The 27,587-nt window shown below is 44.7% G+C and overlaps 1 protein-coding gene across 1 annotated transcript in view; it reads right to left on the minus strand.

The window, feature by feature from the left end:
• The window catches only part of cemip (cell migration inducing hyaluronidase 1), a gene marked incomplete at its 5' end in the record, with an annotated part of 198,681 nt that extends 171,969 nt beyond the window's left edge, over positions 1 to 26,712 (minus strand). The window contains 3 exons of the mRNA XM_080729340.1: positions 2,418 to 2,422; positions 24,882 to 25,039; positions 26,666 to 26,712. Coding sequence (XP_080585466.1) covers positions 2,418 to 2,422; positions 24,882 to 25,039; positions 26,666 to 26,712 — 210 coding nt within the window. The remainder of the gene's footprint in view (positions 1 to 2,417; positions 2,423 to 24,881; positions 25,040 to 26,665) is intronic.
• Between the last annotated feature and the right edge of the window lie 875 nt (positions 26,713 to 27,587).

Here is a 27,587-nt window from a genome sequence, read left to right on the forward strand (position 1 = left end):
ATTTTAAAAATGATTTAAACTACTGAAAACAGCCGATCTACAAGCACACAACGCCTCGCGGTGCGAGGCGTTGTGTGCTTGTAGATCTGCCGTTTTCACTACTTTTGTGCAACGGCCTTGTATGATGAAGCAGGGCTTCATCATACATTTGAAACTTGGAGATACGAGGTTTCTGCCCGACAGTGACGATTTACTTTGTTGGCCGCACAGCCCCCAAAATGGAACGAAGGCCCACATTTGAACCGGCAATGAACCGGCCGTTCGGGCGTTGTCCCGCTTTTCCTAATGGCCAGCACGTCCCTGCACACACCCACACACTGATCACAAGCATCTAAGCCGATTCATCGCCCCAGCTGTGTGCCAGCGATGGGGGCACACACAACTCTAAACCACAACTCTGAACCAGATGTGAGCTGAGCTTGGCTGATGAAAAGGTGAATCTGTTAACTGAGCCTCTGGGCGTTCCAAAGAAATCTTTATGGCAAACACGCCGTCATCCATTTAATTTGTATGCTCTATGCTTTGTCGACGAGGCATGGCAAAGTGGTGGATTGAAAGTAATAGGATTTACAGTAAGTCTGACTGTGAGGATTTATAATCTTTAAACTAATTCTAGAACACACTGTTTGAAATATTGCTTTGGCTGCGACCGAGCATTCTTTGCTCGTGAACGATGGAAGTAGCACCTCCTACCACAGTACTGAGAGGTTAGTTTATGACATAAGTAACTGTCTGTAACACTTTACTTAGTTAAAGGTCGGGTCTAACAACTTATAATATACCTACTAAATATTATGAGTGGTGGAACACTCATAATACGGAACAGCACAGTATAACTACTGTACCATACTTAGGGCTGTATTTTGATTACGTTTTAAGTACCAGCTCTTATGCCTTAACTTAAAGGCCTGTCCATACAGTCTCCGACCGCCAAACCTTTCGCCTGAGAGTTCCGAATGTCCGACGTGCAGCTTTCCGAACTTTAAAAAGACCATACTATGACGTTATATTAATGTCAAGGATCTCCATGTAGGTATGTGTATAAAAGCGACACAGCCAGACGTGCCAACAACGTGCTTGCATCAACTGCGTCTCCCCATCCTCATGTGAGTCTAAAGCCCCTATCAGAGTCGGTACCGCGGTGAAGAGCTATCCACCGCGGTGTAGTCTTTTTGAGTCATAAAACTACAACGTTGCGTCATTCCTCGCGGTGAAGAGCTTTCCACCGCGAGTCCCGACGCATCTCTCTGTTTTTACTTTCAGACAGATAGGCTATTCACCCCGTTCACTGATTGGTCGATCTAGACCAGTCAGTCACGGTGAATAGGACTTCACCGTGACTGATAGGGGCTTTAGGTGCCATGTCGCTCGCATCTCTGGCAGTTCAGCAGCAAGTGTTTAGCGGTGCGCTTTCACTTCTGGCGGGTAGAAATATCTTTAGGCATGCTATAAGCTCTTCCGTTCTATAGGCAAATGTTGAGGATGTTATCAAACCCATCCCAATCTTTTTTTTGTATTTGTTTTGAAAGATTATGGGATGATTGACTATGTTTTGGATGACATCCCTTCATAATGTGCTACAATTATTGTTATGAATATTAATGAGTGCTTACAACTCTAATTAGTGTGGTTGCCCTATGCCCTGCTATAGTACTTGTCTGACTTTATTCCATCTTCCATCGTCTCCTAAGTAAACATTTTTTGCCACGCTACTCCTCCCACAGTTTTGGTGGCATGCACTTGAGCCATATGTCAAATCGACCGGCTTCACTGCGACACGCACGTGTGCTATTTTGTTAAGAGATACGTTACATAGTTTAATTTATATAAATATATTCGTGAATTCATTTTCTCCATTGACTTTAATCATAGACCACATGAGATTGACACAATGGGTGCGTTCGGAAATGTGCGCTCAACGCACTGATGTGCCATGTTGTCGTTCGTTAATCCAATGCAATACGATTTTTCAAAAATAGAAGATCTACAAGCTCGCAGCGCGGCACTCGGTGCCGCGCTGTGAGCTTGTAGATCTGCTATTTTTCAATAGTTAAAGCGTAAAATAATGATACACAATAATGTGTACCCGTTCTAAACAGTTAAAGCCTCCTCCCTTATCCTCGGGCCGTTGTTTTAACCCTGCCATGCCTTTTGCGATGAATTCCAACTCAACATCATTTGAAACCAAGCCTTTACATAACTCTGCAAATGTACCATGGCGAAGTCTGGGGGAAGTGCTTCCCTCACACAGACACGTTTAGATCCCCGAGACAAGAAAAAGCACTTCCAAGAACATGTATGTTTTTAATCATTTGCCATCATTTGAACTTGGGCAACGGTTCGTATCAATGTCACTGATCTCTCATTAAGGCCTGCTGCCCTTGTTAGCGTTGGGTTACTTTGTTATTGTAGTTTACCTGCACTATGGGGACACAAGAGAAGAAATTTGAGATGGGGGGACGTTAATTCTTTTTTTCAAGAGAAGCCAAAGAACGCAAGCAGGCCTGTGGAGAACACGTGCCGACCACGAAAGCACATCACAACACATCATGCAAGCTACCTTCTATACATAGAGATGAGAGGAGAGAGAGAGAGAGAGAGAGAGAGAGAGAGAGAGAGAGAGAGAGAGAGAGAGAGAGAGAGAGTGTATGTTTGAGTGTTTCAAAAAAAGAAAATCACAGTGCATTTTGTTGCAACAATCAGGATTACTTTTTGTGAATACCGTATGTGAGACATATCCGCTGGTAAGGTACAGTAAGAGTATGGACACGGGAGCAGATTAACCACATTAACCATTGCTGTCATTCCACGAAAATAGCCGATCTACAAGTTCACAACTCGTCGCAACAAGAAGCGTTTTGAGCTTGCAGATTGGCTAGTTTTTTTTTTTTTTAAGATTTGTTTTTGGGCTTTTTATGCCTTTATTTGATAGGATAGTAGACTGACAGGAAATGGGAAGAGAGATGGGGAATGACATGCGGCAAAGGTCGTCCGGATCGGGAATCGAACCGGCGACGCCAGCAGGCATCATAGCCTAGTATGTGGTATGCGCCTTGACCACTAGGCCAGCGGGCACCCCAGATTGGCTATTTTTAAGCAGAGATATGGTGTAGAGGGGGAAAAAAAGAAGGGGAACAAGTATACACCCCTGGGGCACCCCGGTCAATGAAGTATAGGGTTTAAGTGGTTAACCCTGGTGTCCCTATTTTGGGCATATATCATTATAGGCAAAACTTCCAAATGTTTCAAAACTAGCATCTCATAGCCTGGCAACGATGCAAAAACAGCTTTATAAATCCATTAAAGAGAGAGATAGGCACAGTTTTTTGTGAAGATGGGCATTTAGGGCTGTCACGATTATGACATTTTACATGATGATTAATTGTCAGTCAAATAATTGCGATTAACGATTTAATTGTGTTTTTGTCGTTGACAATTACATTTCTGTTTGGCTTTTAGGCTTTGAAGTTGCACATGGTACATATGACATATAACCTAAATATACAAAGAAATGACTGACATATTTGACAACTTTTACTTAAAAAATAACATTGATGGTGGAAACGCGTCGCATCGCGACGCGTTGTGAGCGTTGTGAGCTTGTAGACCTGCTATTTCCACTATTTCTGAAAATGTTTGTCAATGTATGAACATTTTTCAACATTCACGATTATGACGATTATGACAAAATATTTGCGATTATGTCAAATAATTACGATTAGACGATTATGTAATAATTGTGACAGCCCTATGGGCATTGACAGTTTTATTAAGTGCACAGTAAGATCTGCAGTGTAAATTTAACCCTGAGAGTGTACAATACATCCACACACTCTCAGTGTTACACATGGATCAAGGAACACTGAGGATTTTATTGTGTACTATGTATGTAGGGGAAGACATTAAATCACAGTGAACTTAAAGAGCTTTGTTCCACAAGAAGACGTCCTCCACTTGTAATTTTTAACCATGTCCTTCAAAATGATTACAGTAGACATTAATCTGCCTCTCAATGAATATTACAAGGAACGTTAAATGTATAAACTATGATATATCATAAGGCCTTTTCTTGGGATACATTTTACATACATACTGTACAGTATATACAGTATGCAATGACATTTAAAGCAATGAATAGTGAACAGACTTTAAATGAAAAAAAAAAAAAAAAAGAAAAAAAAAATATATACACTAGGGGTGCAACAATACATGTATCGATATCTAACCGTTCAATACGAGGGTGTACCAAACCGAATGAACCTGTACCGAACAATACAATACAATACCACGCCACACCCACATTTCCCTGAAACCCCCTCAAGGACCCCTAGGGGTCCGCAGAGCCCACACAGAGAACTACTGCCCAAGAGGTTGGGTACCATATTGTTCAAAGTTAAAACAAAAAAATACGTAGTTATAAAAATACATTTATAAATCAAGGACATTTCTTCGAAAAAGTATCGAAACCGTGACACCAAAATATCAAACCGTGAATCTTGTAAACCGTTGTACCCTTAATATATACAGATTTATTTTCAAAAGCTATTACATAGCAATGTCAGTAATGCACTGAATGTCCCGGAGCATTAGAGAAAGAGTGGTGAGTACAAAAGCAGTGAAGTGAAAACACAAGACTGGAGGATGGAGGAGTACTAGAGATGACAGCCAGAGAGGATACAGAGCATTTCCACAACAATTTCACCTATTAGTCACTAATGACTTGTTCTCACACACCTGCACAGTGTGTTTGTGAGACGCACACAGGGGCGTCACAGGGGGTAGGAAAGTGGGACTGAGTTACTAGGGCCCAAGGTGTTGGAGGGGCCTTAATTATTTTATACTTTAGCTGTTGAAAAATAGCAGATATACAAGCTCACAGCGCGGCACCGAGTGCCGCGCTGCGAGCTTGTATATCTGCTATTTTTTGAAAAGTCTTGAAAATATGTGCAAATCTTTGAATATATGTATTTTTAAGCGAACATTTGTAACTAGAATTTTGCTTCTGGGGGGTCCCTGGAACTAAATATTTGGAGATGGGGGTCCGTGGCCAAATACATATCATTTTAGGGGTCCTGCACATGAAAAGGTTTGAGCTCCACTGACATCGAAACATAGGTTTTTCAAAAAAACCTTAGAAGGATTTGAAATATTCAAAGATTTTCCTGATTTTTCAAAAATAGCAGATCTACAAGCTCGCAGCGCGGCACTCGGTGCTGCGCTGTGAGCTTGTATATCTGCTATTTTTCAATAGTTAAAGCACAGGGGCCCCACAGTGAATCCTTGTACCCAGGGCCCAGAATTTGGTGCGACACCCCTGGACGCACACACGCATGCATGCATGCACACAAAGGGAAGCTAATGTGCCAAAGTGGTAAGAAGCACACTAATGAGAACTTTACCAGTGTAACCACCTGCCATATGGAGAAGGTGTGTGAAGGTCACTCCATTCATCGCTCACCGCCGCATCTCGCTCTCATCAAATGTTCTTTCCGCTGAGTGCTTTAGGCGTAGTAGGGCTCCGCTAAAGTGCCGCAGTTGGATATATAAAGGCACAGGGAGGAACTCTAATGGAGTTGCTGTGCCAAACAACTAAGAGTAGTACACCAAATTGATGTATTTTCTTTACGCACTCAACTATTAAGGCTGTACATTTTGACCTTTGCTATTTTGTGAAAGCTTTTTTCCACCTGGAATGGCCACTTGTGCCACTATACAAGCCACTTAGTAAACGGCGAGATACTGTAGCACTTGCCTCGGTGGACACCCATCCACCCACTCACACATTTTAGATCTAATATTAAAGTTAAGAGCCTTTTAAACAAAGCACTATAAATGAAGCATCGTGTTAGTTCCAAGGACCCGGCGTGTAAGTTAAGGCGAGAGTTCATATGAATGGCCGCTAGTTTCACTTACAGAGATTTTCACTAACCTTTGAAAATTCATAGAATATTCCACTATGGTCCGATTCCCTCGCGGGAGGGCTCAAAAGATGCCCACGGTTGTCCTGGAGGGGGACTGCCCATAAGTCCGAAGGTTCATTAGTCCAAATTTAGTTAGGGTTACTGAGGTTAAGGTTAGGGTTAGGGTTAGAGTTAGGCATAGTATTCTTAACAAATTCGGACTAAAGGCCTCTCCAAACTTCGACCGAAACCGCCGTTTTCGGTCAAAAGGTCCTTTTCTACCATAAAATGATATCCCTCGGGACTTCTGAAAAGCATTGGACCGAACGAGAGTTCGGAAATTTGCACGTCGGAAAACACAACTCACCAAACATTTCGGTCAAAGTATGGAGAGACCTTTATGAACCTTCGGACTAATTCGGAAAATAATAAGTCCCTGTCCACTTGTGACGATCAACTCAAAATATATCAGTTTTCGCATCGACCTTGCGTTCCACCACTCGTCAAAAACAGAAACTCTGTTTTTGGTCCGGTTGACCTTCCGGTTAGATTAGATTAGATTAGATTAGAGTTTATTTGTCATTGTAACAATACAGTACAGGTACACAGGCACAGTTTCATTTGTCAACGATCAACTCATTTTCAAAGAACAGTACACATACAAGTACATTCACAGTACAACGAAATGTATTTGTGCATTTAAGGGAGCACGCTGCTGCCATACAGTACATACAGTACCACGGCGCTGCTATAGCCCTTTCTTGCTGAAAAAGAAAAAGATAAAGATTTGGGAGGTGCAAGCTTTGCATTGGATGGTGTTGGGTTGCTTGGGCCGTTAAAAAAAAACATTGCTTCCGGGCAGTTCCTCCTGGAACTGCCCGGGAGAAAGAAAAAATAAGCCCTTACGAACATTGGGAAGGGGGGGGGGGGGTGGGGGGGGTGAAGGCAGGTGAATGGATGTGTGTGTGCGTGTAAGTCTGCGATTGTGTTCGTGTGTGCGTTAGTCCGGTTGTAAGCTTCCAGATAGTAGCTAGGTCAGAATGTCCTTTTCGCTGGTGACAATGCGATACTATGTAGACGTCCTTGGCCCAGCACCAGCTCGAAAGTCAAAACACCAGATGTTCGTGTGGGAGCAGACATGAATTGGGTGAGGGTGGGAAAGGCTTCCCTTCACATTGACTTCCTTTAGGTTGGGGGAGTTGGAGGGCGAGCGCACACAACACAGTTCCCATCTCACAGGAGGAGTGCGGTATTCCAAGGTCGTGCCAGTCCGGTCGTAATAATTCGGGCGAGGGATACAGAGAGTTAGAGTATACTCCTCTATTGTCCATATTTTGGCCCTCTTTGCATAGCGTTGTTTTGCTCCAGCAAGATGTTGACATTGCGTTTGAGTTCGTTAAACGCAACAGTCTGGGCACAAGCAACTTTGTGCAGTTCCAATATCATGACGGGCAGTTTTGGGGCTCCTGGGGGTCCACCCATCTTGCAGATTTTTCGATAAACCAAGGCAAAGCCCATGCCAATCAGCAGAAACCCTGTTATCACAAGAGTAAAAAGATAAAGATCTTCCACATCCTCAACGGAAAGAACCGTAAGGCACATCATATTCCACCGTTGCCGGTAGTCCATCACGTACCCAGCTGGGTAGGTTCCGTCGGGACAACTGGATTCCTCCGAACCAGATTTTCGTGTTGAAAAGATAGTATCCATGGCATTCAGTGCATAGCTCACCAGATCCATGTTTGCTTCCAAATAGGTCCAAATAGCTACGAGAGTAGAGACAGTGTTCAGATACGCTCCGTTTCGAAGACAATGAGAAGGGGAAACTCTCCGTAAGCAGCGGGTAGACACACGAGGGAGGGAGAGATAAGAGAGCTAGAGAGAGTGCGACCGCCTTCAGTGAGAGCTGTACAAAATGGGTTACCCCATAAGCTAGCGAACAGCGACATCCAGCACGACCACAAAGTCGTCAGTGGCAGTGTGGACCATTGGGAATAAGTCGTTAAATTGATGATAAAGTAGGGTATGCTGTAGGAGGGGCGTGGCTAGCTTGATTGACAAGCTCCCAACCAATAGCATTTATTGACCCACCCCCCGCTCTGTCCCAACTAATAGAATCCTTGTTTCATTTCCATTCCAGGACAGGATGCGGAAAGATGGCAGATTGCACTCACTTGCCAAATAGGCTTCATTTAGCGTCTGTAGAGTATATGGGTGTATAACGCTGTCCATTATTTTTTACGGTCTGTGGTTTTCACGCAGGGCACGCAAGTCACATTAGGCAGTCCTTTGTAAGTCCTCTCTAATTGAGTCAGTTAGCATGACAAAAGAGAGCCTGCGGCCCCTTCAATGAACGGAGGCTCAAGAAGGCCTGTCAGGATAAAGCTAGAGCGTTTCATGAAAACCCTGTTTGAAAGGTAAAACAGCATGCTAATGCATGCAGTCAGTGGGACATCATCTTACTGCTCGCTCAGAGAACAATAGTACGGGCGTTTCGGGCAGTATTTTGATGGAATCGTGCACTTTATGATAAAAGCATGACATTTGGCACACAGTTAGAACATGCCATATGGAACATTTTTGGCTATAGGGGCATCGCAGATTTGTCTTGGGAAACTTGTGGGAGCCAATCAACTTTGGGCTTACCATAGAGTAAAATAATACAAAAAAATGATTCTGAATCCATTGCAAGCATTTGTTTTGCACGAAAAACATTCATTGGGCTAAAAATGGCCCCCATAAAACTATTGTTTAGGGATGAGTTGTCACTTTTCAAAATGTTGTGGGGGCCGTGTTTCGGAAAAGGAATGTTTTTCGTGCAAAACAAATGCTTGCAGTGGATTCAGAATCATGAAAAAAACCCTAGTTTGACCCCTCACATGCTACTTAAAGCATATTTATGTTTTGTATTATTTTACTCTATAGTAAAGTCTATGAGAGCCCAACTTTGATTGGCTCCCACAAGTTTCCCAAGACATACGGTATCTGCGATGCCCCTATAGCCAAAAATGTTCCATATGGCATGTTCTAGCTGTGTGCCAAATGTCACGCTTCTATCATAAAGTGCATGATTTGTGCACGAAAAGCTCGGACTACAAGGATTGGTGAAGGCAGATGAAGGCACAACTCAATCTTTCACTCGTTTTCACTCTTGCCATGCAATTCATTTAAGGTGTCTCTGTGCTGGTGATGAGGAGCCCTACAAACAGAATTAGCCTAGACATAATGCATGCACAAATGGTGGCACTCTCGCGCACGCACGCACGTGCACCAGTGTTGTTTTTGACAGCAAATTTGGATTTTGTTTTAGTCATACTCTTTTGAAAAAAATGTATTTTAGTTTCAGTCATAATTTAGTCACCTGAAAAGATTTTGTTTTAGTCTAATTTTAGTCATACGATTTTAGGCGGCTAAATCTGCAGTTGATTTAGTCTACTAAAATGTATTTTGGCAGGCCTTGATGGCATCATAATGACTGATTTTACACTTGGTTGCGTGCTCAAAATAGCGATCTACAAGCTCACAACGTGTCGCGCTGTGACGCGTTGTGAGCTTGTAGATCTGCTATTTTCAGCACGCAACACCTGAGAGCAACCAAACATAAAATTACTCCCTTCTCCACTAGTCCCTCCCTAAAGTTTTAGTCTAGTTTTCATTTTTTGTTGACGAAATTGTCAATATATTTAGTCTTAGTTTTAGTCATCACAGCTTAGTTTTTATTTAGTTTTCGGAAAAAAACACAGTCGACAAAAGATTTTTGTCATAGTTTTAGTCGACGAAATCAACACTGACGTGCACGCACACAGACACACACTTAACCAGGATCATTTGCAAGGTCAGAGTAAACTTCCGCAATCTCGAATATTCAATCAACATTCTTCAAACAGGGTAAATGGTCAAGGAATTAAGACTGCCAAGAACAACCATGTGGTACAAACTAACTACGCTAAGAAATAGACACCACAGACACCTGGCATCTGTCTAATTAACATGCAGCACTTAGCATCTGTCTACAAGTAAACAACACGTCTTGAGATGAGGTGGAGAAGAGGTCACGTTTTATTTTGAATTTGGTCTCAAAAGCCCGGCACGGCCGACGTCTCCCTCAGCAGAAGCCAAATGTCAGTCAGATCCACTCTCATCAAAAATACATGCTTCCTTTCTCTTCTCAAAATCGAGGCAGTCAAAGGATTGCAATTTCACCATACAGTACACCGATATATCAAATGCTTCAGACCTTTAGCCTCTCTCGGGGATCAAAAGCAGTCAAATCATGATGGGATCTTTAGTGATTCAATGTCTCTGCGAGGGATGGTTGCAAAGACATCTCGGTTGAAAGACAAACTGATTAAGAAAGGGAAAAAAGGCAACACAAAACCAGGGCGATAGCTGGAGCGCTGAATGACAGGCTGGATTTAGTGTAGCAGTCTCTCTCTCTCTCTCTCTCTCTCTCTCTCTCTCTCTCTCTCTCTCTCTCTGTGTGCATTTCTCTAGGAGGACTAGGTGTGACGGCTTTACACAAGTTGTACATCAGTCACAAAAGCACTCACACCGCACGCACGCACGCACGCACGCACGCACGCACGCACGCACGCACGCACGCACGCACGCGCACACACGCACACACGCACACACGCACACACGCACTCACACAAACCAACTCTTCCACGCATGACTGATTGACTTACGTGAGAGGGAATTCAAAAATCCTCCCCGGGTAAAAGACTGTTAAGTTCCACAAAACGAACAGACATTTGAAGAAATATCGCAACTTGCCTCTTGCCCTCTCGACACCAGTTTACGTTTGGTCTCGCTCTCTTTCCTTCTTTCTCTCTGTCACTCTGTCTTTGTCGCCCTGAAACGCACATATAGAGAAGCCCGCCTTAAATCACAGGCTCCCTACTGTAATGACAGCCTTGAGAACGCTTGGTGGGTCTAGTGTTGCCAAAGTGCTACTTGATGTTCTCAAGAGCTGTTCTCAGACTATACTGCAAGGATCTATTATTCAAGCCTTTGAATGTCTTTGTCCTTCTGTCGCAGACAATTGCAAAGTCCGCTCATCAAGGTCAGTTGAGAAGCTTGCCTCTGTAGTACTTAAACACTAAACCCTATATTTAGTTGACTGGATTCCCAAGGGTTCCTAATATGCCCCCTCCTGTTTTTTTTGTTCCGCACTAAATATTTTCACATTGGGATGCTACGTTCTTAAACGCAACAAAAACAAAAAAAGAGAGAAAAAATGGCTTTAAAAAATTATATCTATAGATATCTAAAAAGGGAAAAAAATATGTTTTGCATAATAAGTTGTTTGTTGGAAACAGGCAATTACCTGCAGAAAATGAACATTGTGTGTTGGTATATGCACTGTAAAAAATGATAATTGCCTGTCTGTCTCATGCACTCAAGAGGCCTCTTTGGGCGTTTCAAATTGAAAAGAATGTAATTTTGTGTGGGTGGATATTGTCAATGGAAGACAATGACACAACTGCAGGGCACTGGCAATGTTTCTAGCACAGGCAGGTTGAATTATAGAAAGAGAGACAAGGTTGTTTCATTTCTGTCCAACAGAATGAATGGGAGCAGGCAGGAAGTGTAAACTACAGTGTATCTGAGGAAAGGACCAGAGAGGAGGGAACCAGTGAGAAATAAGAGCAAGAGCCATAAGCGAAAGAGGTGAGGAGAAACGCACACAAAAACAAGACTAAGGCCCCGTACATACGGCAACGCTCTGTAGAGAAAATGGTGAGGTCCCGGGATATTGCCGTTGCGTTTTGCCTTTTTATCAAGCGTTCATATGAAGCCGAAATGATGTAGTGTCCATGTCACGAGTGAACGGCAGAAACGCAAGACGCAACAACGCACGTTAGGCTTTTTCTTTCCTACAAATAGATACAGAATACCCTCCTCAGTGTTATGCTTCGGTGGCCGAGCGGTTAAGGCATTGTATTTTTGGTCCGTGAGCCCCGGGTTCGCGTCCCCGCTTGCCCAACGCAGACGTCTTTTTTGTTTTTTTTCGTGATATAAAGTTATTATTATTATTATTACATTATTCACATATCTCGATAACGGCGCTGAGTCGGCTCATCGCCTCCGTCATGGATAATAATAATAACTTTATGGCCGCAAAACAAAAAAGAAAAGTTGTTTGTGGTGGTGAAAAGAAGAGACTCAAGCGGGACGCGAACCTGGGACCCGTGGATCAAAAATACCATGCGTTAACCACTCGGCCATCGAAGCACAATTCTGAAGAGGGTATTCTGTATCTATTTATAGGAGAGAAAAAGCCTAACGTGCGTTGTTGCTTCTTGCGTTTATGCCGTTCACTCGGTGACGCGAGGGGAGAGAGGAGTCAGCTTTTCCACCCAAATCTGCGGATCCAGTTCCGTTTTTAACCCCCGAAAATGCCGTTGTCGTCTGAACGGAAGGCCTATCTGACTTTTCCTTTTGCGTTATTCACGTTGCCAAAAACGCAGTGTGAACGGCGCCTAAGAGCCTAAAAGCGGCACCTAGAGCAGTGGTTCTCAACCTGTGGGTCGGGACCCCCAGGGGGGGTCCACAAATTATTTTGGGGGGTCCCCAGAGGATTAACTTAATGTTTTCTCTCTCAACAGTAAACAAACCAACATAAAGTTGAAGTGTATAGAGGGTAGCTTCACATTTCTAAAGTGATAATTTAAGGACTTTTTAATACCTCTAAAATGATAAATTAAACATTGGCCAAATTGTCTAATATTAGATGCAGAAATTGTGAAAATAGCAGATCTACATGCTCACAACGCCTCGCAACGCGAGGCGTTGTGAGCATGTAGATCTGCTATTTTCACAATAGAACCGTGTTAAACAAAATGTATTGCCTCAACTCTTAGTGCTCATCAGGGTGGGGGTCCCCAGTTAAAATATGATTATTCTGGGGGTCGCGGCCTGAAAAGGTTGAGAACCACTGACCTAGAGAAGTTTTTTTCAAATGGGGGTACATACTAGCGAAATGCCTACTACAGAGGAATGTGAGAGAAAATGAAGGAGAAAAAAAGTGAGTGTTTAACGATAATACAGTGAAGAACTTTGGAGGCCTACTGCTAGTGCTGCTGTGTTAAAAAAAGAAAGACGAGGCAGAAAGCCACGAGATAGAGATCGACATGAAGAGACTGACCGAGAAACGCCAAAGAAAAGTGACCACACAAAGCTAAAGTGGCGTCTCAGGAGAGCGGGTTTTATGTGGTGATTCAGCCAGCAAATGTCAGGTAAATACCACGACCATCTGGGAGCAGCTAACCTGCACTATGTCGCACTTTATCTGTCCTCGGCACACATGATGCGGTCAAGAGTGCACTCCGTTAGGAACGGCTTTCACATATGGCCTAGAAATCGTGTGAAATGTCAATGGCATGTGACAAAAATGTAACTGAATAAACTTTTTATTTTCTCTCAGAAAAATGGAAGACAGTGTGGAGGACAGAGGCAATAACAAACAGGTTAACAAAGCCCACACAAACAAATTAATCTATTTAGTGCTTTCAAACATCCTCTGATGAAATGTACTACTTGTTACTAGTAAGACGCCTCAGGGCGACAAGCGACAGTGATGTGACAACAAGGATGTGGACATCATTTTTGTGGACATCAGGGATCTCCATATATCATATAAATGTATTTGTTCCCCTGGCATCACAGGGATCTCCATATCTCCATATATGGGCATAAAAGGGATTTGCTCCCCCTGGCATCACAGGGATCTCTCTAACGGGGCATCATTAATATTGATGACATCAGGGAACTCCATATATGGGCATAAAAGGGATTCTGTTGGAGTGACATCACAGTGAAGCCAGAGGGTGATGTCAGAGCGGCAAACCCATTCTGGTAGAGAGAGAGAGAGAGAGAGAGAGAGAGAGAGAGAGAGAGAATGAATGACCGTCATAATGACTGAAGCAGATAGAGAGGAAGATTGCCAAGAGACCAGAAGAATAGACCAAGAATCTAGGATGATCGTCATGACTTCCATGGCAATGACGTGGGCACACACACACACACACACACACACACACACACACACACACACACGCACACACGCGCACACACACACACACACACACACACACACACACACACCACATTAATGCCTCAATTCCATTCATTGACAGTGACAACAATGACACATCCACCCACGCCGACGTCGGCCAGTAACCGTAAGACACCCTCCCTACCTCCCACCTCCTCCTCCTCATTCACACTCACATCAGGCCATGACCAGGGGAGAGGGAGAGAGAGAGAGAGAGAGAGAGAGAGAGAGAGAGAGAGAGAGAGAGAGAGAGAGAGAGAGAGAGAGAGGGTCAGGACCAGGGGCATAGTTCCGCTGATTTAAAATGACTCCAATACGGAACTAAAACTTCCTATGATTGGCCGATAGTTGTGCTGTTTTCCCCCCCGGGCGATCGCAAAAAGAATTGTTCTCCATTGGACCCCATTCATTTTCCCCTTTCGTTTTCTAACCTTAATTAACATTTTCATGAATACTTTATGGTTCCTATCGCTAGTTAAAAAATTGCCTTTCAATCACGATTATATGCGTTTTGTGAAAATAAGGTCCCATTTATGTTAAGATTGATGATAAAGTTGCGGGGCATTCTCTGGTGCCTTTACAAACTATGATGGCGACACCCATGCCAAGGACCCATATTGTGTCATTTGCGCTGCATAGAAACCAATGGCTTCGCTTTGTCCAAATATTTTATACAGTCTATGGTCAGGACCAGGAAAGCTGCTCCATAGAGCTGCTGAGGGGCACGTTGCAGTTTGTACCTGCAAACACAGTCAGACGTGACACTGACTGGGGGAGTATGTGCGCGTGCCGTGCACACTGTACGTGCGTGCTTATCGAGCGCGCGCGTGTGTGTGCGTGCGTCTATCCACACGGCATTCTCACTGACCCACATAAATGCTGGAAAGGAAAAGTTGACTTCAACATGGTCCCTCATTAAGGCCAGGCTCGATAGCTCAATGTGATTTATGTCCACTGTCTCCATGCCAGTGATGGCCACTAGCCCACTACTACCAATGTGCTTGCGCGAGCACGCATCACACACACACACACACACACACACACACACACACACACACACACACACACACACACACACACACACACACACACACACACACACACACACACACACACACACACACACACACACACACACACACACACACACACACACACACGCGCGCGCAGTCACACACGCGCACCAAGCAGATTCAGGCGGGTGTCCGCCCAGCGGTCTATAAAAGCCCTTCATTGTTCACGCTTTGCACTGCTGCGGTTTTCTAATAGGATCTGAGAGTCTTTAATTCGGGTTCCAGAGGAGTGCTCTTCTGTCCCGTTGTGAGACAAGCCTCTGCTGATACCTCCGACTCAGTACGAGTATAAAAAACCCTTATACACACATTCACGGTTCAGGTGATATTCTTCAACCGACCAGGATGGATCTCACTATGACGCGCAGTGAGCACAGTGAGTGTCAGGCATCACGTTGCCAAAAGGCACCAAAAAATGAGAGAGAAAAGAAAAAAGAAGAGCCAAGCCGATCCATTTGATCTGGGGGCGGGGCCGCAGCACAGTCCGCTACACTCTGAGTCTGCTCTCACTCACTCACAGACAGACAGACAGACACTCACCCAGTGGAGATCCAACGGTCATAGACTGATCTGATCTGATACATTGCAAGTAAGAATCCAACATCTTTCCACCTCATGTGAATTAACTTAATCCCTGCCCAACTCAACAACTATGGAATATCAACTTGGCAGAGCAGTAAACCCCATAATTCGCGGACGGAGCAGTTAACCCCATAATTCGCGGACGGGACACACACACACACCCGCACACACACACACACACACACACACACACACACACACACACACACACACACACACACACACACACACACACACACACACACACACACCCAAGTCAGGCAGCAAAAGGCCTTGTGGCGGCCCTGTGGAAGAGTTACTGGGCTGATGCAAACTCCACTTTTGTGACCAATCAATGGCGGAATGCAGAAACAAAGGAACCTTGTCATGTTTTCACTCGGTTGACGTGTTGGGCAACAAGTAAATATGTAAATCACATTACAGGAGTCACAAGAAGACCTTCTTTCAGTCAATTCTGCCTTCTCAATTAAAGAGGCACGAAAATGGAATGCTGTACCAGCCTACATACAGGTCCTCTTCTAGATAAAAACATGTTATTTTATATACAGGGTTCCGACACAATTTATTTCCAAAACTTTTCCAAAACTTTTCCAGAATATTTAACCCAATTTCCAGGACTATATAACAATAATTCAGCTCAATAACGAGTCACTTACTCCTATGCACAGTGCCCAAAGACAGGTAGTGTATGCCAGTGGTTCTCAACCTTTTCAGGCCGTGACCCCTGAAATCATATTTGAACTGGGGACCCCGGCACCCTGACGAGCACTAAAAGTTGAGGAATTTTGTATAACACGTTTTTATTGTGAAAATAGCAGATCTAGATGCTCACAACGCCTCGCAACGCGAGGCGTTGTGAGCATGTCGATCTGCTATTTTCACAATGTCTGCCTCTAATATTTGACAATTTGACCAATGTTTAATTTGTAATTTCAGAGGTATCAACAAAATCAATAACCAAAGACAATGCATAGCTATCTTTCCAGGACCCTCCAGGACCCTTGATCAATTCCAAAACTTTTCTAATTTCAAAATATTTCCAGGAATTTCATTACCGTGGGAACCCTGTATATAAGCCACAAAGTCTGTCAGTGTTAGTTTGAATGTCTTCATCTGTGTGTTCTTTAAATTTGATCCTTGATTTTAGACTATGGATGAAAACATTTTCAAGACGGGAACCCCTTTTTGTTTCCCTTCAGGACGAGAACACATTTCTTTTGCTACAGTATGTACAGTATAAAGCAACACAATTGTTTTGTATTTTTGAGCGGTGGTCACAACGCTCCTATACGTGGCCGTGTGTGTGGGTATGTCTGTCTCCGTCCGTGTCTGTCTGTCTGTATGTAGCCTACAGTACCTTTTATGACCACACATGTTAAGGGAGGGGCGCTGTTTTCAGGCCAGGCCAGGCCAGGCACACACACACACACACACACACACACGCACACACACACACACACACACACACACACACAGGGGGAAGGGGGGAGGGGGGTGGGGTGGGTAAGAGGGTGCTGTTGAGACTAGCCTGGGGGGGGGGGGGGGGGGGGGGAGACAGAATTCATAGATCTAGAACACATAGAATTCATACACAGAATATGTACAGTACAGTACAGTTAGGTACAGTAGAGTACAGTATACAGTACAGTGAGGTACAGTATACAGTACAGTAAAGTACAGTAAGGTAATACGCAGTTATTACTGTTGTTTGAGCACGCCCGAGTTTTTTCAAAACTTTTTTTTTCCAAATCTTTTTTTTTTTTCAAAACCTTTTTTTTCAAAAAACTTTTTTCTTTTTCAAAAAACTTTTTTTTTTCAAAAAAACTTTTTTTTTCAAAAACCTTTATTTTCAATTTTTTTTTTTTTTTTTTTCAAAAACCTTTTTTTTTCAAAAAAAGTTTTTGGGTAAACCACCGCTCAGTTCACACGGGTGTGATTTTTTTAAATAAATATACGTTTCTATAAAAACAAGGCATTTCTAGAATCGGCCTCAGGTCTAAAAACAACTTTTCAACAAAGACGGCTGGCGTAGAGGTCTTGGCACCGAGGCTCAATGTAGCCTGACAGCGCGTCACAGGCAATCTAACGGTGGGAAAACAATAGTTTTCTAGTCTTAATTACATTTACATTGTTACCTAAGATTTTATTTTCTACTTTCATTTAATTAATTTAGAAAACACAGCACTGCAATAGAGAAACAAAGTTTGCCTTGAACGAATCTCAAACAATACCACAGTAATGGAGCCATGTATGAGGACACACACACATCGACACATTGCACATGCAGTCACAGCTGGAAACCTAGGTTTGAAAGTAGGCTATATCCATAATGAATTGGGGGGACTTGGGCTTGAGGACGCTCATCACACATTCACCACTAGAAACCTGTTATGCAAAGTAGTAGCCACTGATTAAAGTATAGCTTGTAGTTATCGCGGACTCGCGGGGTGGGGGGTTGTCGCGGCTCTCGCGGGGGGGTATGCACATTTACACGCTCGTGCACCGTTCGGTGCCGTCCGTGCGTACCCGTTCATGTGGGAATATATTGACCACACGGCGTCCGGTCGCGTCCGGCCTCGAAAGCGCTACTGGTCACAGGTTCGAGTCCCGATTCTGACGGCCCTTTGCTGTGTGTCATCTCTCTCCTCATTTCCTGGCAAACTACTGTCCTATCGAGACAGGCATAAAAGCCACAAAAGTAAAAAGAAGGCAGGTGCAGGAAAAGGACCTTTTGACCCAAATCTTCGGTTTCGGTCAAAGTATGGATGGACAGGCCTTAAGATCGGTTTTGGTTTCACCCTCACGTCAAGGTCATCATGGGTCGTATTTGACTAGCAATGGTGCAGCGGATAAGAGATCTATAAATATTCCAGTACTCTTTCATGGAGATGGGATCTGTGTGTGTGTGTGTGTGTGTGTGTGTGTGTGTGTGTGTGTGTGTGTGTGTGTGTGTGTGTGTGTGTGTGTGTGTGTGTGTGTGTGTGTGTGTGTGCGCGTGTGTGTGTTGACACAGTTTCCTGTGTGGTTCCATGCTGCGTGCCCAGCAGGAACTCCATCCCAGCTACCTGTGGAGGCAATCCTCAGGTGGCGGGCAAGATCAAAACCCTCATCCCTTGTAACTAGGCCAGGCTTTTTCACTCCCCTCCTCTCTCTACACACACACACACACATGCAAAAAGAAACTCACGCAAACACAAACACTCTGTTGAACAGAGACATCTATAGCGTGGGCTCAAATTAAGACAAAACCAACCAACCGTGTGTGGTTGTACGTGAGCACATGCTTGGTTGCGTGTTTGTTCGTGAGCACATACCGTACTTAGTTGTGTGTGTGTGTGTGTGTATGTGTGTGTGTGTGTGTGTGCGCGCGCGTGCGTGTGTGTGTGCGTGCGTTTCTGTGTCGTATCTGCATATTTCAAGTTGTAAAACCTGACTGGATCATGCACTCCTGTAAACTTGTTCCCCAAACACCTGCTCTCTTCCATAACTGCAGAGGTATCCAGATGTTCCGAAATAACTATTTCCCTGCCAAGCGTGTTATTACTTTGACACAGCAGGCTCCGAGCCCAGTAAATAGGCCACCATCTCGCTCTCCCTCTCTCTCTTTCCATACGAACATTCTCTCGACATAATGTGCATCCTGAATACCTCTATACCCGCCGCTGCATTGTTGTCATTTCTCAACTTTATCCCCCATAATTCACAGACCTGTCGCCACTCGCAGAACAGCGTTTGGGGCCGAGGAGAAAGCGCATTGACGCACACAGACATCCAGTATGTGCAGACACACACACACACACACACACACACACACACACACAGACACACACACACACACACACACACACACACACACACACACACACACACACACACACAGGGGCGTCACACCAAATTCTGGGCCCTGGGTACAAGGATTCACTGCGGGCCCCCCATGAATGTTAACTATTGAAAAATAGCAGATATACAAGCTCACAGCGCGGCACCGAGTGCCGCGCTGCGAGCTTGTAGATCTGCTATTTTTGAAAAATCGTGAAAATGTGTGCCAAGAAACCTACGTTTTCATGTCAGTGATGCTCAAACTTTTTCATGTGAAGGACCCCCCAACTCAAAATATTTAGAAAAGGTCCTTTTCACTTGACTGGAGCTCAGTTAGTCTGTTCTTCAGAGACTACTATGTCAGTCGTTCTCAAACCTTTTCATGTGAAGGACCCCCAAACCGATATTTATTTGGCCACGGACCCGCATCTCATAATATTTAGTTCCAGGGACCCCCCAGAAGCAAAATTTGAGTTACAAATGTTCACTTAAAAAATACATATATTCAAAGATTTGCGCACATTGTCACGACTTTTCAAAAATAGCAGATCTACAAGCTCGCAGCGCAGCACTCGGTGCCGCGCTGTGAGCTTGTATATCTGCTATTTTTCAATAGCTCAAGTTACTAGGGCCCCTCCACCTTGGGCCCTGGTAACTCAGTCCCACTTTCCTACCCCTTGTGACGCCCCTGCACACACACACACACACACACGCTCACGCGTGCGTCTGAACGTGTTTACAGCCACATCATTTTATAGCTCATTTGGAATCCAGCAGCTGGCAAGCCGCGACACGTTGCAGTGCTTTGCAAAAAAAGAAAAAGTAAAAGTCCAACGTGTTTGGCAAACAAACATCACTTGGCTTTTGTGTCAGACAGCGTTGCAACACAACGCCTGTCATCTTCAGCCACATCTGCTGTTCTCCCCTGACAGGGCACAAAATCACTTGAACGTGGTCTTTAGCTAGTCGTGTGTGTGTGTGTGTGTGTGTGTGTGTGTGTGTGTGTGTGTGTGTGTGTGTGTGTGTGTGTGTGTGTGTGTGTGTACAGGGACGTGCTGGGCCCCTGATTCAGCCCGGGAAAAAGAGTTGTAGAGGCCCTCATTGCGCGTTATAGAGAGAGATCTTCTCTCTATAGCGCTGCTGCTGCTACTCAAAGATTTGTCATTTCAGATCATGACAAAGTGACAAGCCAGTGGGCCAATTACATGAGTTATATTTCGTCGTTGTCGGGTGGAAACCTTGTATGTCCAAGACCGTTTGTTTAGCATTTATCATTTTAAAAATGATTTAAACTAGTGAAAACAGCCGATCTACAAGCACACAACGCCTCGCACCGCGAGGCGTTGTGTGCTTGTAGATCTGCTGTTTTCACTACTTTCGTGCGACAGCCTTGTATGATGAAGCAGGGCTTTGCTTTGCGAAAAAATCTACAAATATGAAACTTGGAGATACGAGGTTTCTGCCAGACAGTGACGATTTACTTTGTTGGCTGGCCAACCCCCAAAATGGAACGAAGGCCGACATTTTATTTTTATTTTTTTCCAAATGGCCGGCCTGGACCCGGCGGGAATGAACCGGCCGTTCGGGAGTTGTCCCGCTTTTCCCAATGTGCCAGCACGTCCCTGGGTGTGTGTGTACTCTGCACGTTCTGAAGTGTTGCAGTTTCTCACCTCAACACCAAATAATCAAATAATAATTGCTTTATCATCCAGGGTGTTATTTAATTAAAAGTATAAGGAAAAACAACACTGACGTTTGTTTGAGAACCTCTGGGACACGTTGTCCTCAGATCAGACTGAACAACCCTGCAACCTGCACGCACGCACACACACACACACACACACACACACACACACACACACACACACACACACACACACACACACACACACACACACACACACACACACACACACACACACACACACACACACACACACACACACACACACACACACACACACACACACACACACACACACGCGCACACTTCAACTCTGGACCAGGAGAGCAGCCATGAAAGACAATCTGCTACTTTGAACAAAACCGTGTTTTGGGACGATGTGTGTGCGTGACTGTGTGTACAGTGTGTGTGTGTGTGTGTGTGTGTGTGTGTGTACAGTGTGTGTGTGTGTGTGTGTGTGTGTGTGTGTGTGTGTGTGTGTGTGTGTGTGTGTGTGTGTGTGTGTGTGTGCGCGCGCGTGCGTGTGTGTAGCGTGAACTGGTAAAGCAGATAAAACAGCCAGATAGATGAGGTAATTGGGAACCTGAGCTTATCGTACAAGACCAACCAGACATCACTGGTGCAACACCCCCTGGAGCACTAGTACCATATCCTCTCATCTCGCCCGTCATACAACCACAAAGAGATTAATACAACATCTTCTGATTGATGAATATTGCAACCTGAACGCATTGATCCAGCGTTCCAGATTAGCTGCACAAGAAAAGTCAACGGTGGACTGATTTACAGCTCTTTGAGAAGAGAGAGAGAGAGAAATAGTGACACAAAACAAAAGAGATAATGAGACAAAGGTGTGAATAAGATAAGAGATCATTTTAGATAAAATGTTATTGTTCCCCAGTGTGAAATTCTGGTGTCGTAGCAACAGTCTATCAATAAATATAAATCTACAGTGAACTATGAATTAAAGTACTGTAGTCAAAGCTCAATACTTGGACTACCCATGCATTGAAGGAAGCATGAGGTTTGTCCGTTGTCTCCCCAGGCGCGGCAGAGGGAGAGCAGAGCCCAGGATTACATAGGTAATTGGCACTGGGTGAACAAATGGGTTACAAAATCGTGGGATAAAAATTATAAGAAAAAAGAATATTCATGGGTTTCATTTGTAGTCCTACACGGCCATGTTGAGGACCAACACCGGTGTTTCAATTGGTCTAATTGGCATAGAACTAATGTTCTACACCAATCGGAGCACTGTGTTGGTCCTCAACATGGCCAGTATAGGACTACATTTGAAACTTATCATGAATATGAAAGAATGTACAGTAGCCTTTTCTCCTCAATTTAGTCGTTACGCCATTTGATTCCTCCCCTCACACATGTGTTATCACTGCTGTTGTATGGCTCACCTGCCAGTGAGGAGCTCCCATCGGGAGGATATACAGAAGAGCCTCCGTCTTAAGGGCCCTACAGATGAGCTGCGGTTGCCGCAGGGTCTCCCGCTAGGATCAGCGGTGGCCGCGGTATTCCACAAATATGAACACAATCCAGCTCTCGCCGCCCACATGCGCATGCACAAACGAGCACGCTCGCGGGGATTTCATGGGACCGCGCCCGCTCGCCTCGCCGCCCCTAAACTTCTCCGCACGGCCAAAATAGCCGCCCGCCTCTCATTGAAAATGAATTACTAGGACGCGGTGACCGCGTATTGTTATGCAGAGAACCCATTGTGGCCATCTGTCTGTCTGTGGAAGTGTTTATGCCTATATTTGGAGATCTCTGTATTTGTCTAAATGCCTGTGTCCCTTTTATAGAGGCCCCTGATGTCATCAATATGTGCCCGTTGCGGACACCCGCCGGTCCGACCGTCATGATGTTGGGCACCGCACTCCCTATGGGCCATGGCGAGATGCACGCCATGGCAGTTTCTCGAGATGCGCAAAGAACAGGTTCACTCACTCACGCGCACTTATAGTCGAACGTACATAATCAACAATGAATATAAGAGTGGATATGTGTACAGTGACAGTCTATCAACAGTTAATATGAGAATCGATACTGTATAGGTCTGTCAACAGACCTTCTCCAGTGAGTATCTGGATTCACACAATCTACAGCAGGGTTCCCCAATAGGCGGCCCGCGGGCCATTTGCGGCCCGCGGGGGGCTACTGTCTGGCCCACACCAACCCCAGTAATAATGGTGGTATAAGAGCAGCAACAACACTAGTATATCGTCGTTGTCGGCTGGAAATCTCGTTATCTCCAAATTTGTACGTTCTTTCGCAAATCATATAAGGCCGTCGCACAAAAGTAGTGAAAACAGCCGATCTACAAGCACACAACGCCTGTTGTGTGCTTGCGGTGCGAGGTGTTGTGTGCTTGTAGATCTGCTGTTTTCACTAGTTTAAATCATTTTTAAAATGATAAATTCAAAACGAACGGTTTTGGACATACAAGATTTTCACCCGACAACGACGAAAACTGTCGCTGGAGTAGCGGGAACGCCACCGTCGCCCCCTGCAATGTCGTGGCCCTCGGCTTGGTACCCTAGACATAATTCGGCCCTTGGGGAAAACTAATTGGGGAACCCAGATCAACAGTATGAGTGAATATAAGTACAGTCTCGCAACAGTTATCAGACAGTTAAACAGAAACAAGAATGAGCAGGAGAGACAGAGAGCTACACAGAGAGAGAGTGGGTGGGAGGGGGGAGACAGAGCTTTACACTGTCCTCCCACATTAGCTCTATCTATTCTGATCTTTTCCCAGCTCAGAGGCTTTCTCCCACAGCCCTGTGCTAATATTGACTCTTTGGTTTTCTATCACAGCACACATCCCCGCTTATTAGACTTTCATGGAGATCGATCCCATCCGACTTTTCACCGATTCAATTTGCATCTGAAAGTCCTGTTTTATATCACCGCCATCAACTCACACACCGTTCCCCACGTCTTTTCTTGTCCGTCGTCAGCAACTTTTATTGATGTAAATTATTTGATAATGTCAGGAGTACCGTCTGGCACTGGAGTGCCTGCGTGCCTCTTTGTGCGTGTGTGTGTGTGCGCGTGTGTGTGCGAAGCTCAGGTTTAATCCATTTAGGCCTAGAATTATTGAATGCTTTAACCAGTGAAAAATAGCAGGTATACAAGCTCACAGCGCGGCACGAGTGCGGCGCTGCGAGCTTGTAGATCTGCTATTTTTGAAAAAAAGTTGTGAAAATGTGTGCAAATCTTTGAATGTATATATATTTTCAAAGCGAACGTTTGTAACTCAAATTTTGCTTCGGGGGGGGGGGGGGGGGTCCCTGGAACTAAATATTTTGAGATGGGGGTCCGTGGCCAAATAAATATCATTTTGGCGGTCCTTCACATGAAAAGGTTTGAGAACCACTGACATAGTAGTCTCTCAAGGACAGACTAACCGAGCTCCAGTTAAGTGAAAAGGACCTTTTCTTTGACGATGGCTATAGCCAGATTGCTGACACATAGAAACATAGGTTCTTCAAAAAAAAACCTTAGAAGGATTCAAAAGACACTTATAGAATCGGGTCAAAAATTCAAATTTTCAAGATTTTTTCAAAAATAGCAGATCTACAAGGTCGCAGCGCGGCACTCGGTGCCGCGCTGTGAGCTTGTATATCTGCTATTTTTCAATAGTTAAAGCATCAAATAATGACAGACAATAATGTGTACCCGTTCTAAACGGGTAATGGCTCTCTGGCAGTTTCCCTTCCCCACACGACTGAACTTTCACAAGGCTCCACCTTGAGCCTCCTCCTCCACCCATCCTTCCACTCTTTTCTGTCCGTCCTTCCACCCTTCCCAGCCCTTTCCTCCTCTCCCATCCTTCTCTGTCACTTCCTCCCCACCGCCCTGCCCCTCAGGGGCGGCCACAGAGGACGAGTGCCCGTCCTCACGCTGACTGCAGAACACGCCGCACCCAATGCCCCTGGCTGGCGCAGCGGGAGAAAGTACAGTAGGGCCTGACCGATGCCAGGTTCGATGCCCGATTTTGGAGTGTCCTAGACCAGGGGTTCCCAAACTTTTTTGTCTCAGGGCACCCCATGAATATGTTTTTAATCCGAGGCACCCCTACATTATAATTTTCACTCCCAGCACCTTATATTTATAGCATATATATCGTTGTCGGGTGGAAACCTTGTATGTCCAAAATCGTTCGTTTTGTATTTATCATCTATAAAATGTACTAAACTAGTGAAAACAGCAGATCTACAAGCACACACCGCCTTGCGATGCGAGGCGTTGTGTGCTTGTAGATCGGCTGTTTTTTCACTAGTTTTGTGTGACAGAGGTTTCTGCCTGACAGTAATGATATTTTAGTGATTATGTTGCGAGGAAAACATTGAGATAATAGCCATTTTGGTTAGAACTGACTGAAAATAACTGTGTACTTCATGTTTAAATTAAAATGATACTAAATATTTCTTCAAGTGTCCAAATAAATTCCAAATATTATCAAATTATCTCGCGGCACCCCTGGACTGCCGTCGCGGCACCCCAGGGTGCCCCGTCACCCACTTTGAAAACCCCTGTCCTAGACCACAGACTGCCGATGTCTGGCCGATATTTTGTCCAAAAGTGCTAAATCAATTCTAATCAATATGAAACACTTATATTAGAGTTTTTAGAAACTTTCAATGTCATGCCACTATAGCCAAATACAAGCTCACAATGAGTTGAAGCTTGTAGATCTGCTATTTTTTTTTTTTATTTTTTTTTTAAGATTTGTTTTTGGGGCTTTTTATGCCTGTATTTGATAGGATAGTAGACTGACAGGAAATGGGGGGAGAGATGGGGAATGACATGTGGCAAAGGCCGTCCGGATCGAGAATCGAACCGGCGACGCCAGCAGGCATCATAGCCTAGTATGTGGTATGCGCCTTGACCACTAGGCCAGCGGGCACCCCTAGATCTGCTATTTTTGAAGAAGTCTTGATGTTTCTCCCATGATTATAAAACCGAAATAGGGATGGCAGGTTAAAAGAGCTTAAAAATCAGGACACATCGACACCGGCCGTATAATCTCCGATTCCGATCATCGTCATCACAAAAAGTCAAATGATGGCTGATATATTGGTCTGTCTCTAGAAATAAAGAGAGAGAGAGAAGCACAGAGAGAGACAGAGAACGGGAGAGGGAATGAGAGAGAGAGCGAGACAAACAAATAAAGGGAGGGAGAAGAAAAGAAAAGAGATAGAATGTCCGGGAGATGGTTGAATCTCAGAACGGGTGTTTTTGGTAGGAGATGGTTATCTGATGGATGTATTGTTTACTTCCTCTAATCTCAGCACCCATACATCTGTGGTACAATATGGTCGCTACAAAATCCGCCTGCCGGCGTCTGGAGAGGAATACTGGAGCGACAATATAGGGTTTACCCCTGTTGGGATTGTGTTTGGTGTGTGTGTGTGTGTGTGTGCTTTAAAATCCCACCCACCACACATCAAACCCACAACTATTCTCAAGAGTGCATTCAGCCAAGAGACGAGCAGACAATAAGGCTGTGTGAGAATACATGTCTGAATACCTGGCCCCATAGAGGAGTGCGCTGTTGTCCACGACAAGGTGCACCATGCCCAAGAAGATGCAGCTATACTGCGCTGGTGGTGAATAGGAGAAGGGGCTTGGGAGCGGGGGGGCGTGTTTACACTGTTTGTTATCTCTTCAGCGTGTCGGTCAGTAAAGGAGGCTACTTACTGCAGAGAGAGCAGTGAAGAATTTAGATAACTGCTCTGTCTGGTGGGCCTGGATGCCAGAGGAAACCCTGGTGGGAGTCTCTGTCTGTCTGCAGCTCACAGCCAGATTCATTAGCCGGAAACCTGGCGTGTGGCCTCTACACAACACACACACACACACACACACACGTAGCGCACGCACGCACGCACACACACACACACACACACACGTAGCGCACGCACGCACGCACAAACACCCACATCCATCCACACACTATCAATCCCTCACCCAACACGCTCATGCACTGTACACCCAGGAACAATATCCATCGTCTCAGCTGTAAATCCTCTTGCGAAAGAGAGGCACCGAGTGTGACAGACAAACAGACAAACAGAAAGACAGAAGGAGGACAAAAACCCTAAGCTATTTAAAGAAAAGAAGACGCATAGGGGCACAAGACAGAGACGGATCCATGCCGAGGCGGAGACAGACAGAGGACCGAGCGAGAGATGAGAAGCTAGGGCATGAGCTGCAGAGATATAGAGGAGGAAAAGAGATTAAAACATTTAGGCCTAGAATTATTGACTGCTTTAACCAGTGAAAAATAGCAGATATACAAGCTCACAGGGCGGCACCGAGTGCCGCGCTGCGAGCTTGTAGATCTGCTATTTTTGAAAAAGTCATGAAAATGCGTGCACATCTTTGAATATATGTATTTTCAAAGCGAACGGTTGTAACTCAAATTTTGCTTCTGGGTGGTCCCTGGAACTAAA

Source organism: Nannobrachium achirus (genome assembly GCF_963921795.1).
Source record: "Nannobrachium achirus genome assembly, chromosome: 7".
NCBI classification, from domain to species: domain Eukaryota; kingdom Metazoa; phylum Chordata; class Actinopteri; order Myctophiformes; family Myctophidae; genus Nannobrachium; species Nannobrachium achirus.